The sequence below is a fragment of the Gopherus evgoodei genome, chromosome 10 (assembly GCF_007399415.2).
Source record: "Gopherus evgoodei ecotype Sinaloan lineage chromosome 10, rGopEvg1_v1.p, whole genome shotgun sequence".
Lineage (NCBI taxonomy): Eukaryota > Metazoa > Chordata > Testudines > Testudinidae > Gopherus > Gopherus evgoodei.
In genome coordinates this window covers 1,773,294-1,787,028 of record NC_044331.1, presented here as the reverse complement: position 1 = coordinate 1,787,028, position 13,735 = coordinate 1,773,294, and the positions used below count along the sequence as shown (strand labels likewise).

The window sequence follows — 13,735 nt, the reverse complement described above, 5'->3', positions numbered from 1 at the left end:
CCCCGCGCCGGGCTGCGCTGCGCGGGGGCGGGGGCGGGGGCCGGGCCCAGCCGGGGGCGGGGCGGGGAGATCCGCCGGGGGGAGGAGCAGCGGGCGGGCGAGGGGGGGCCGCAGGGATCGGAGATGGGGGGGCAGGAGCAGCCCGGAGTCCCTGGCCCCCTAAAGCCCGGCAGACTCCGCTGCGCGAAGCGGAGAAGCAGCTGGAGCCGTGAGGTTTTCACACCCAGAGAAATCTGATCGCCCGTGCAGAGCCCGGCCTGGGTCCGTGACCCCCCCGGGGCTGGGCCTCAGGGCGGCCAGTGCAGAGCCCAGCCTAGGTCAGTGACCCCTCCCCCACATCTGGGGCTGGGCCCTTGGAGGGCCCCAGGGCGGCTGGTGCAGAGCCAGGCCTGGGTCAGTGACCCCTCCCCCCCCATCTGGGGTTGGGCCTAGGCCTGGGCCCCAGGGTGGCCAGTGCAGAGCCCGGTGACCCCCCCCCCCATGGGGCTGGGCCCCAGGGCAGCCGGTGCAGAGCCAGGCCTGGGTCAGTGACCCCTCCCTCCCCCCCATCTGGGGCTGGGCCCTTGGAGGGCCCCAGGGCGGCTGGTGCAGAGCCCGGCCTGGGTCAGTGACCCCCCCCCCGGGGCTGGGCCTGGCCCGGCCTGGGTCAGTGACCCCCCCCCCCCCCTGGGGCTGGGCCCTTGGAGGGCCCCAGGGCGGCTGGTGCAGAGCCAGGCCTGGGTCAGTGACCCTCCCTCTGGGGCTGGGCGCGGCTCCAGAGCCCTTGGCAGAGAAACAGGGAGAATTACAGGTCAGCCCTGGCCAGAGACTGACGATATGCGATGAAGGACCGTGCAGCTTGTCTCCCTGCCTCAGCGGCAGCTGGAGACAGGAGTCTCCTTCTTCACCTGGCTGGGGGGGCCAGCCCCGGATGTCACCCACTCTCCTGGCACCCCAGGAGGAGAAGGCGCTGAGGTCACGTACTGCTGGGCCAGCCAGCGGGTGCTGGTGCTGGTCAGTGCTCTGGGATCAGGCTCCAGGCCTCGGGCACTTGGTCTCTGCTCACAGCAAACACCTTTACAAATGAAGGATTAAATCCTGACCAGTGCGAGAGAGGGCAGTGGGTGCAGGGAGCAACCCACCCAGGGTGCAGGCGGATGATGCTGCCAGTGGTCCCTGGGCACTAGGGGGCAGTGGCAAGGGAGGGGGCATGAGCAGCTGGCCTGGGGATGAGGCCAGCACCTCACTGCCCTACTTCATCTGCTGCCATCTAGGGAGAGCGCACCTGGTGCCTTTCTGGTGGGGCAGGGAGGGTGGTGCAGAGCCTCCTGCAGGCCCTGCTAAGCCAGCTTGCCTCTGTCACCCCCTGCAGGTAAAGCTCTTGGGAAACCTCCACATGGCCATCACGGTTGTGCTCTTAGGGGGAAACCAGGATTGGCCCCTACCAAGCAGGTCAGTGAGGGTCACCTGCCCTTTCTCCCTGTGTGCGCGCATGGCAGGGAGGGAGGGCGGGCAGGGGAGGTGGTAGAAACATCTGCCAAGTGCCAAGTAAAGGGAAATCCGTTCTCACTGTGAAAGATGGTGTTTGGAGTCACATGGGCAAGTTCCATGTCCATCACCCCCACCCCTCTTCTAGTTAGAACCTTCACAAAAAGTCCATTCAGTGTAGACGGGCATTTTCCAGGGTCCGTTGTGAGCTAAGCATTCCTTAATGGGCCATTCAACTTGACTTGTCCCTTCATGTGCTGGCTGAATACCTTGTGGGCATTACCATAGGAGCAAACGTAGTAAACAACTAATATTCCTAACTTCAGATACCAGGATGATACATGCACAGAAATAGCATAATCATAAGTACCAGCTATTTCACCTACATGACTATTCCCAAAAGAGGTTCTGAAAAATCACACCATGTACTTGGGACCCGATGTGCCAGCACCCTGCCCCACTGGAGTTTTGTTATCTGTTATGTAACAACAGAGATGGAGCCAGTGACATGACTTTGTTTGGCCCTTTTAATTTGTAGCTGTTCAGTTGTGACTGCACCTTTAGTCAGTGAGGGATACTGGCTGGCACACATTCAGGTTAACAGGCTTCAGTGTTCCTTTCCAGGTAACTTTTTAATGTTCATAAACCTGGTATGTCTTGAGGTAGTTGAAAGCATAACACAAGTTTTGAGGTTTGCAAATCTGTGAACCTCTGTCTCTGAGATTTTCATATTATTTATTTATTTAGCTGATCATAATGTGTGAGGGTCTCCTCTTCACCCTCTGCTCATGAGGGTATGTATGTGCCTTGTAGCACTCTTCTGGACACCAGCTGGAAGGAATTTTTTTTTTTCAGTAAGTGTGAACTGATTCTTTTCTCTAAGAAGGCATATAATTTTTTCCAGGTTCACACTGATTAATAAAGAAAAGAATTGGGGTTGTTAACCTTTCTTCAAATTCCATAGAAAATTTAGTTCAGCTATATTTTCCAGTACAGTGATGAAATGGTGTTTGTGCATACAAACATCAACATGCTGAACTACTCACTTTCCCCAAATATGTAGTATTCAGTCTGTTTGTGAGGAATATGGGAGCTGGGTGAGGAGCCATGTCAGCATATGGATGACTTATTAGGAGACAAATTTTGAGTAGAACTGTATCCTAAACTGCACTATGGTATTGTACCCAAACATTGACTTTCAATGGGAGATTCAACTTCCTTTATAGGAACAGAACAGACTCCTGAAACTCTTACCACAAAAATGGTCCATTGTCATGCATATTGTCCCATTGTCCTCAGTGGGATTGGGATTCTAAATTCCTTCTCTCAGCTGAATATCCAACACTGCAGCTGACCCCACAGGGAGCTAGGCATGTGCACGGAGAGCAGACCTGGCCCTTACACAGGAAATGCTAGGGGAACAGATGGTCAGGTAGATTCTAACCTGAATGCTGATTTTTGTTTCTGCTGATCACAGGCCAAAATTCTGCTCTGGGTTTCATCTTGAGTTTAATGGAACACACCCATGTAAGACAAGAACCTGGCCCCAGGTGCCCGTACTCTGCTCTGTACATCTGCAAGGGCCCAGATTCTTTTCAGACCATCCCCAATGAGGAGGCGGAGGAGGAGGAGTGGAAGGAGACATGCAGTATTACCAGTTCCAGGAGGAAATCACTCTTTTCAAAGGCATGGAAAGAAATGAGCATCTCAGAGCATCTTGTTGGAAAAAATCATGGACCAGATTCTTAAGGAAAGGAAAGAAAAGCATCATCCATCTTCAAGGAAAGATCATAAACAAATTCTGTAAAAACATGGAGACCCCTCGCTCCTCTTGTTGATGCTTTTCCGTTACTGCCACACACATGTTCATATGCAGCATTGCACTAACAGCTCAGAGTCAAAGGTTAACAGAGTGCCAATGGACATCCTGTTTTCTGCTTAGTGTAAACACACTCACCTTTAGCTCCTAGTGAAATGAATGGGAGCTGAACGCATTCAGCACCTTGTAGGATTGGGCCCAACATCTGGATCGACCCAGCATTCCGACAATTTAATCACAGAACTTGAGTGACTGATATGAGTTATTGAAAGGAACCTTCAGAATAGCAAACAATCCTTTAAGTAAGGCTGACAAAAATGTCTGAAGTCATTGTTCACCCTGAGATAGAATAGATTTATTAGCAAGAGGTAATCAGGAAACATATATTTTTACAAAAATGGAAATATTTTTCCAAACAAGCTGTAAGTTGAAATATTTTAGGGCTTGAAATAGAATTCTCATACCACTAGGTATTGCTTACAGCAAAAGTTTTCTGTTTGTTAGAGTGGAGCATGCCTGCCACTTTAAAGTTAAACTGTGTTTATATACTGTACAATGTAAAAAATTCATGGTAATATTCACAGAATAAGCACTACATTACTATATTCCTGCTAGACGGTGGTTAGACAGGATTACAGTATATGTAATAAAAACACTTGGTCATTTTTTTCTAATTCTACATTGTGTTACTAATAACTGTCACAAGGTATACAGATTTAGAGCATATCCACAGAAGCGTGTAATGAGTTTTATGCAGCTAAAATATTAAAAGATATATTGTCTCTCCCCTACTTTTAATGAACTCTGGGCAGCAATCAACAAGAGCAATCAACAACACGTCTCTTTCCCCACAGAGGCACAGTGCCTCATCCCGCTGGGTCCTGCTATCTGGCATTACCAGAACAGCCAATAAGATGGTGGAACAGAAACAGAGTGCAAGTTAATGGAGGTTTGATGAACTACAGCTTATGCTAGTCTGTGGCCTGTTGCTAGATCTGTTGGCTCCGTGATATAATGATTTAGATCACCCCCTTGACCAAAAATGATTGTTTTAAACTGCATCACAGTCAAGGAGAATCTTTTTAAATTGCTTGACTCCAGAGCAAGTGTCGTTCAGTTACAATAATTACGTGAAACGTGCTGAGTGAGTGCCCTGATTGTGCGTCCAACACAACAGCAGTGTCTCGGGCGGAAAGGAAAGGCAACTAGAGCTCTGTCTGTGGTTTGTTGTGTATTTGCTGTTTTTCTCCTGCTGCCCCAGCTCTCCCCCACCCTGAGAAGAACAAATGGCAAAAATAACATTGTTTAAAATAAACCGGGACTGCCATAAACGAATGCTTTATGCATGAATCCTTAAACAACGCAGGAAGTTCTAGTCGAGTTCTACTGTGTTCTAAGAGCAAGAGGAGGTTTGGTTTTCGTTGAGAAGCACATACGAGGAAGTCAATCTAGGGTGCCCAACAGAAACAAACAGATATGTACAATATGATATAGGAGGTGTACAGACGACCTGCCGGCCTCTGCTCCACATTCAGGTGGGCAGTTTTGGTTCTATTCGGAGAGAAGATTCATAAAGACTTTCTTCATCCATTACAAATGACTGGTCCAGTAAATACTGTGTCACCTGGAAAAGAAATTGAACTTGCAGAGTCAAATCAGTATTAAGCAGGGACTTGACCTTGCTCCCCAGTGAAGCCCACGGGTGTCAAGCCCTAGAAGTGTTAAAACATTAAGAAATGAAAATGCGGCACACAGCCAGCAACGAACAAGCACTGCATTGTAGGGAAGTGTGTGCCACTCCCATTGGTTTAAACAGGAGCTGGTGCTTTAAGGCAGACTCTGGTCTCATGACTGAAGTGTTTACAGCCTTGGCCTGCTGTTCTCAGGCTGACAGAGAAGTGAGCAGGGGAACAGGCCACCAAGGGGCAGAGAAAGAGGAAGGAGACAGAGGAGCACCAGCCTGGAGCCCCAAACCACACAGCTCTCGAGGGAGTTTGACATTTCTCAAAACACACCTAACAGCGACAGAAGCGCCATTTGAAAGGGTTTGAGGGGATTGGGGCGGGATAGGGGAGTGTCTCAGAAACGGGAAAGGTAGAAGAATCCCCAAGCCCCCCTACTCCGCAAAAGAGAGGTGCTCCCTTGCAGCGCTTCTGTGCTGTGCTACGGGCCAGAGGGGCAGCGTGGAGTGAAGAGACAGACACCCGAGGACAGGAGAGCGCATTTGCAGACCAGCACTTGGGGATGAAAGCTGCTCTAGAAATGCAAGACATCAGGTCCGTCAGTGGGGAGCCTGTGTAGGGCTCTCTGCCCTGCCCCACCTGGCTCTCCCTCGGTGCAGTGGCTGGGAAGAGGTCTCCACACTCTTGAACACTGGCCCAGCTAGGTGGCTGTTGGAGGCAAGGGCTGCGATCTGCACTTATGTGGTTCAGCTCCCCAAACCCCTGCAGCCCTGTGGGGGGCCATAGGTTGGGGCATGGGATGGCATCCCCTCAAACCCAGACCGAGTCACCTGCACCAAGCCGGGTGGCTTTGCCCTGTGCTGCTTGTGAAGAGAGGGGAGGGCGGGAACTCGGAATGGGGTGCTTGAGCGTTGGGTGCATTTCTGTTCCAGGGAGAGAAAAGCGAGTGTCCAAAGTGCTTTAAAGGGCTGACTCCCAGAGGCGAGCGAGAGAGAGCCCGCTTCCCCTCCCCCGCCGAGATTCGAGAGCAAACGCTCAGGAGTCTAGCGGCAGCGGTGAGTGAACTCAACAGGTAAACTCGCTGTTACGCTGTGTGGTGCTGACGGCTGCCATCAGGTGAGTCTTGGATCCAGAGACTTTCACAGACCTCCCCAAAACCAAATGGTGTCAAGCACTCTCGGGCTCAAGAGGAGCAACTGAGTCCCTTTATAGAGAAAACAACTACGAAAAATGGAGGGACCGCCCACGGCATGTGGCAGGTCAGAGCTAAGCTCCGTAGGCTGAGGAGTTTCCATGACTGCAAGCACAGGGTCCAGGAGGTACGTGTTAGAGGCAGAAAGCCAGCGGAAGCATTTGCAAGTAGGACCCGGAGAGAAAGCAGAGGGATGGGGCTTCTTGGGCACAGAGCTCACAGGAGAAGCAGACTTGGGGATTTCTGTGCAAGGGAACAGTCTGCTGCTGTTTGTTTCTACTGTGTTCAGGGAAACAGAACTGTGCACCCATTCTTTGTAAATACACAAATTACACCGAGCTTACAGCTGGCTCATAGCCTAACGGAAACAACCCTGCAGGGTCCCAAGCACTGGCTAACGGGTTGGCCAAAGAGGCAACATTAATATCAATAGAAATGTTAACCACAGCGGGGCCTGCAGCTCTGTGCGCAGAGCCTCCATGGGGCTATTCTAGAAGGCCACCAAGCTGGCAGGAAACAGCCGTGAAGCCAGTTTGCTGCTAAGCCCATAGCAAACTCTCTGTCCTTTGCTCCCCCACGGATAATCCTCCAAAATCATTAATATCCCATTTCTGGCAGCTCACCACGACTGCTCGTTTGCCTCACTAGACAATTTCCAAAAAACCCAGTGAGCAGCAGCAGCAACCAGAGAACCCATCTCCGAACATTACACTCCAAGCATTAGTTAGACGCAGCAGAGCATCCAGTACAAAAGCCCTGATGCTGTCGATCTAACAATCAGCGTTTTTTGAACAGCTGCTCAGCCCAGCTCCACTGAGAGCCATGAAGAAAGAGTTAAAGAAGGGTCTGAGTTCATCAAACTATAGACAAAATAATAAATAACCCCGAGTCTTCCTTTGTGGTGAATGGCAGAGTATCTAGCTGAGTCCAGGGCAGAAAGTGAGCCTTGTGGTTGTAGCTGAATCACTGTATTTGTTATGGAAGAGGATTATTAATGAGAACGATTACAAAAGGGCCCTTGGACATGGGGGCCACAGGAGTGAAATGTATTATTTCTTATTGCCATCAGAAGACAAAACCTGAAACTGGCCTTGCGTGCGATGGAAAGCAGCGTCTCCCCAGGAAGATGCAGCCCGTGTGCTAGCTGTGCACAACTGGCTTTAGGCTGTTCTCTCTGTGGAACCTGACACCCCCCGTTTTCTTTTCTCCAGACCAGCTGGGAGGTGGCCCCATTGCAGACAAAAGCTATTACACACGGGCTAGAAGCTACAGCTGTACAACAGTCCATCCCTACAGTCCTCCTTGTTCCCACCTTTGGCTGACACAGATAATGTTCTCTTCTATTTGAGTCAGGTTCTTACATCACGCTCAGCACCGCAGCATCTGACTGCAGCAGCCATTTATTGTTAAACTGATCGAAGGAATTATGGGAAATGAGAAGTCTGCTTTGTTCTGAAGGACTGATAGCACAATAACTAGGCCAGGGATGGGAGGTGACCTATTCTATCCAACACTCAGGGGGCAGAGAGAGAGATATATTTTCCTTCTCTTATAGCTATTTCTTCTGCTCCACATGTCCCATCCTGCACACCATCAGCTCCAGAAGACTCCCCACAGGGAACCATCAGAAACTGATCCAATTAGTTTCTTCTATTTTAAATTTAGTTCAAAAACATCAAACCCTTTTTGGAGCAGTCATCAGAAAGGTAAAGCTGATTTGCTGTGAATGCTACAGCAGCAAGTGAGAAGAGCAGGATGGAGAGCCTGTGAAGATGGAAGTGGAAGAACATACCTTGGCTTGGTGTTCTATCTTGTAGGACGTTTGCTGAAACTGGCGGATCTCTCGAATGATGTGGGAAATCTGCCCAGAGATAAAACAGTGTAATGTCTTATATTACTGCAGCTGCTAGTATCAAACTTCCCTAAATACCTCATGCTCCATCCCAGACCCAAATGGAGGAGGGGGCGGAGAGAGAGAATAATTTTGTATATTGATGGTAATTTTGAAACACAACGTTATTTGGCCTTCCATGAAAAAGTCTCTTTGTTCCCTAAAAAAAAATTTGTTCCTTTCATCTGCAAGAACATTTATGTGTGGGGTGGGGAGGCAGTCGGTCAGATAAGGAAGTTATTCCTTCTGCTCAGGTGATGGGAGTCTGTGATGTGGAGCTGACAGTTCTGGGTTCAAACCTTGCTGACAAGCCACATTGCGGGGGGAGGGGTTTGAGACCTTTGCCTCGAAGGAAGAGTTTGTCGAGTCCGTCAGTAGCTTAACTCTGCTCCTGTAATTCCAGGTATTTGTAGAGCAGCAAGAAATTCAAGAACTATGTAGGCGCTAACTGGGAACATAGGGCCACATCCTCACCTGGTGTAAATCAGCGTGGCTCCATTGACTTTAATGGAACTATGCCACTTTACACGCACTGAGAATGTGGCGTGACAAATGGCATTATCCCCAGAGGCACTTCTCTAGCGCAGAGTTAACGCTCTAGCAGTGCTGACCTGCATCTCATCTTCCAACCACTAGCTGGTGCCAGCGGGAGTCTTGGGGACAGGGGCAATGCAGGCGTGGACTCTGGTGCAGTAAGAACACAGCAGGTCTTGGTGCAATTGCCATGAGGGTCTCTGCAATAACAATCCTCCACTAGCCAGGTTCTGGGTTGTACCAAACTCTCCTTTATTTCACTCTGAGAAGTTACCCCAGTGTGGAACTCACCATTCTCATCTTGGAGAAGTTCACCAAGCCATCTTCGGTATAATTTGGAGTTCCCTCCTCTATGAATGCCAGGTCGGTCAGATACATTCCCAGGTAAGGAACACAGGGTGGGTCACAACTGAAAGCAAATCAGACAAAGGGGAAAAAAATAATCTTTTTTTTTTTTTTTTTTTAAAGAAACTATAGAAAAACCTTTCAATCAGCTCTGAGAAAAACCAGCTGTCTCCGGGACACAATTGTTGGGATATGTAAGGGTTAAGTCGAGACCTGGGAAACCGCTGGTATGCTGGCATGGTATTAGAGGGTAGAAGCACGGGCAGGCACCGTTTCTGCACTTGATAGATAAAGTGCTATTTCTCTCCCTTCCCTTCTGCTTGTTAAGGATTGATCAGCATTGCAGCTGCATGAGGAAGGATACTCTAAGTAAAGCAGTGTTATCTCCCCCTCCCTTCCTCTCCCAGCTACAGAAACAAGCTCGGGGTCATGGCCCCTTCCTCCCTCCCCTGTGAACTGCTGATTACGGGAACTTGTGGCTACAATTAGTGCAAAGAAATGTATCTTCAAGGTAAAAATGTCTGTAGAATATGCTTAATGCTGTAAACAGTACACTAGGGCGGGTATATTCATATTCAGTACATAGCTATTCTTATTCATGAGATGGGCATTTATATGATCAAACAAGGGCAGGGGAGGTTATAGTAAATGTGGGTATTTACCTAGTAACTTAGATAAACGAGTGTGAGGCAATTAACTCAGGGCTTACTCGACAATTCGGTCGAGGGGAACAAGTAACTCATTAAAGAAGCCTGTCTACTCAATCCGCCTCTGGGTCCCCCAGCAAGAAGATGGGACGTCGACAGCCTGTCCCTGCAGTCCTCCCACGTACACTTTCATGACTAGCCCCCCCCCCGGAGTCTCATGATGAATGGTGTGCTGGACGGAGTCCCTACTAATGGGACCATGCTTTATAGGGAGCAGAAAGGGGCAGGTTCAGAGTCCGCCCTCCCCAGCAGATGCCTTCCTGAGTCCACGAGAGCTTTAGCAAAAGATTAGAAAGAACTTTCACAACTTCTTTTCTAATAACGTCAGTGTTAAAATGACCGTCACCTCCTCCTATCTCCACCCCCTTAGCAGCACAAAGGCAGAAATCAGAATTTCTGGGTTTTTTTCCAACTGTTGTATAAATAGATAAAAAGACAGAAAGTATCATACTGCCTCTATATAAATCCATGGTACGCCCACATCCTGAATACTGTGTGCAGATGTGCTTGCCCCATCTCAAAAAATATATTGCGGAATTGGAAAAGGTTCAGAAAAGGGCAACAAAGTGACTGGGGGTGTAGAACAGCTTCATTTGAGGAGAGAGGACGTTGATGTGCAGAGAAACTTCCTGTTCCAATCACAGGCTTCGAACTGTCAACAACCCCAGAGGTGACAACAGTTGTGGTCGTCAGGTACCAAGCGACGGGGGTGCCCTGGCATACGTTGCCATGAGCAGAGGAAGCTGGAGCAGTCTGTCCAAGTGATGACTGTTTGGATGATAGATCCACTTCAGCCACATTTCAAGAAACAAAGAGGCAACCTGGCAAAGGGAGGAAAGGAGCCTGGCATGGTAGAGTCATCCGGAGAGGCCAAAGAAGAGGTTTCCTGCGCCAGCGCCGGATCCTGTTCCTGAACCCATGGCTCCAGACGGGACAGTCCTGCAGGTCCAACAGGACCAAGCTCAGCGCTCGCTTGTAGCTGCTGTGGTTTGGGAACAAGAGCCACCAATGGAACCAGTGATCTCACTCTGGAGCGGGTTGAAGACAGGGCCCTCTTGGACTGAGGTTCAAGGTGGCCCACTGGGCAAATGGAGCAGGCACTGCTGGCCAGTAAGCACCAGACCAAGAGCCCCTGTCCCGACGGTGGGAACAACGCTGATCTTGGTACCATCGGTGATCCGAGGATGGTATGGTGCCTATCGCGTGATGACGATGGAGAGAACGACCCTGGCCTGGATCTCGAGAAGTCCTGGAAATTCTCTGGTGACACAGGGGAGCCAGCGCCTGTGGGGTGGGCAAACCATCAGACTCATCTGAAGCCCAACGTGGGGCAGCCTCGATGCACATGAGGAATGGGGGGCTCTGCACTGGTGGTAGGAGCGAGACGCACTCTGGCCCGGTACTGGAAGAAGCTCCAGCACTAAAGAGCAGTACAGAGCTCGATGAGGGGATCTGCTACCATGGCAGTGACAGCAACGCGGGGTGACCAGCATTGAGGGGGCTGTCGGTGCGAGGCACAGAGTCAGCCTCAATTCCAGCATCTGGGGACCAGAACGGTGCGAGCTGCGGAGCCAACGAACCCGGCAGCGCTATGACCTGGCCAGAAGGTGCCCAGGGCACAACAGAGGATGAAGTGGTAGAAGCTACAGCACTGGAAAACTCCTGACCCAGTGGACAGTCAGGGAGTGAGAGGCAAAGCAGGACTGATGCCATCTGACATGCCACCGGCGTGGAGATATCGGGTTGATGCCGACGTCATTGGTACTGCCCCAGGGCCGCAATCAGAGTCAACAGTCTGGGTTCTCGCTGTCTCAGTGCAGTATTGGGCAGCAGTTAGATGGCCTGCTCCATCCTGTGTGGCGGAAGGAGTACAGCGCTGGTTCGCATGGCTTGTTAGAAGACAAGGGAGAGTCTCCCCGAGCCCTAGGGTGGGAGGTCTTCCTTGTCGCACGAGAGAGGGAGAATGACTTCTCTTCCTCTTGGGGAAACCCCAGACTCACAGGTGGCACGGCATCCCTTACCAGTTCCGAATGCGATGGTTGATCAGATGAGGGTCTCGGTGCCGAAACAAGCCTCCTGACCTGCTTCAGTAGCTGCTGCTTCAGCCCTAAGTCTCGCACCACCTGAGTCCTCTTGGTGAATGACCTGCAGATGGAGCACCATTCCGTAACGTGTCCCTCACCGAGCGACGGCGAGCCCCTCGGGGAGGATCACTGCTGGGAATGACGTGCTCGAACCCTGGTGAGGGCATCACACAGGGCAGCCAACCGCTAACGCCAAACTAAACTGAGGGTACTACTAGCTATTCTCTAGAGTCAAGGACTCCGAGAACTGAGACCGAACACACGAGGTGAAAGCACCACACAGAGCTCCGGTGCTAGCCACGGGCCGTGAGGAGGAACCGAGGGTGGGGGTCAGTGCTGCTCGTACATAGCCAGGGGAGGGGGTAGGGCCACGGGGTGAATGCCGCCCCACCAGGTACTGCTAGGCAAAGTTCTACAGCTGAGCACGTGCGCGGCGATGTGGAATACATGGTGGCGTCTACTCGAATAACTGAGGAGGATAGTATTAGAGGGGTAACCGTGTTAGTCTGGATCTGTAAAAGCAGCAAAGAATCCTGTGGCACCTTATAGACTAACAGACGTATTAGAGCATGAGCTTTCCTGGGTGAATACCCACTTCGTCGGATGCAGGAGGATATTAAACGTCATCTACTGGGGATAAACATTTTTAAATCAGCAGCCTCGATACCTTGCAAACAAGACTTTTAAAAGTTGATTGAGGTGCTCTCTGGCCCATTTCTGTTCATTTTTAATAAATCTTGGAATCCTGGGGAAATGCCAGAGACTGGAGGAGTGCTCATGTCGTGACACTATTCAATGGGACAAGCAGGATGACATGGCAGGTTAGCCTGACATTCACCCCAGGTAAAATAATGGAAAAACTGGTAACAGATTCAATTAATAGAGAATCAACGGATAGGAATATAATTAATGCCAATCAACATGGTTTTATAAAAAATTGTTCTTGTCAAATAAACTCGTAATCTCATCAAAGAATGAAATCAAGTTTGGTGGATAAAGGTAAGTGTGCAGATGTAACATACTCCATCTTCTGTAAGGCACTGGCCTTAGCACTTCACTACAGTCTGATACAAATCAGTGCTATATCATAGCAATACACTACAGGTGAAATGGATTAAGAACTAGCTAGCTGACAGGTCTCAAGAAATAGCCGTCCATGGGGCATCATCATCGATTGGGGATGCTTCTCGTGGAGCTTTGCAGGGATTGGTTCTAGGCCTGATGCTATGCAGCAAGTTAACATAAAATCACTGCTAATAAAATGTGCGGCTGACACACAGGCTGGTGGACTGGTAAATAATGATGGGGTTGGGGCAGAGCAGTGACTCTGAAAAGAATGGAGGGGTCACAATGGACAAGCAACTGAACACAAGCTCCCAGTGTGATGCTGTGGTACAAAGGCTAACGCAATCCTTAGCTGTATAAACGGGAGTGGCAGGAGCAAAGGGGATTTTACCTCTGGATGTGGCATTGCTGAGACCAATACCTGAATTCTGCATCCATTTTAAAAACCATGTTGAAAAATTGGAGAGGGTGTAGAGAAGAGCCACAAGCATTTCTCAAGGGCTGGAGAAAATGCCTGACAGTGAGAGGCTTAAGGAGCACCATCGGTTTAGCTTATCAGAAAGAAGAGCAAGCAGTGACTTGAGCCCAGTGTTTCAGTTCCTTGATGGGGAGAAAATCCTGGGGACTAAAGGGCTCTTTAATCTAGCGGAGAAAGGCAGAACCAGAACCAATGGCTGGAAACTAGCGCCAGAGAAATTCAACCAGAAACTAGGCACAAATGTTTAGTAGGGAGGGTGATGGACTAGATTCCCAATGCCAGCGGTGGATTCTCTTTCTCCTGATGGCTTCCAACCCATACTGGAGCCTTTCTGGAACATGCATTTGCCAAACCCAAGATACTGGGCACAGTCGGGGTGACTGGGTGAAATATAAGGGCCTGCATTACACAGGAGGTCAGACTAGATGATCTAATGGTTGCTTCTGGCCACCAACTCCATGCATCTGTGGA

At 50.1% G+C, this 13,735-nt stretch overlaps 1 protein-coding gene and 1 long non-coding RNA gene across 3 annotated transcripts in view; one reads left to right on the top strand and one right to left on the bottom strand.

The window, feature by feature from the left end:
- Positions 1-107: 107 nt before the first annotated feature.
- LOC115658742 lies at positions 108-3,960 on the top strand. Of its 2 annotated transcripts, XR_004002373.1 has the most exons (3): positions 108-317; positions 1,352-1,431; positions 2,945-3,960. It is a non-coding gene; the product is annotated as an uncharacterized LOC115658742 (long non-coding RNA). The 2 variants fall into 2 exon arrangements; XR_004002374.1 differs by lacking the exon at positions 1,352-1,431.
- A 650-nt stretch (positions 3,961-4,610) lies between these two features.
- The window catches only part of RASGRF1 (Ras protein specific guanine nucleotide releasing factor 1), a 98,463-nt gene continuing 89,338 nt past the window's right edge, over positions 4,611-13,735 (bottom strand). The window contains exons 25-27 of the mRNA XM_030578139.1: positions 8,877-8,994; positions 7,953-8,021; positions 4,611-4,910 (exon numbers count right to left, since the gene is read on the bottom strand). Coding sequence (XP_030433999.1) covers positions 4,818-4,910; positions 7,953-8,021; positions 8,877-8,994 — 280 coding nt within the window. The 3' untranslated portion in view covers positions 4,611-4,817. The remainder of the gene's footprint in view (positions 4,911-7,952; positions 8,022-8,876; positions 8,995-13,735) is intronic.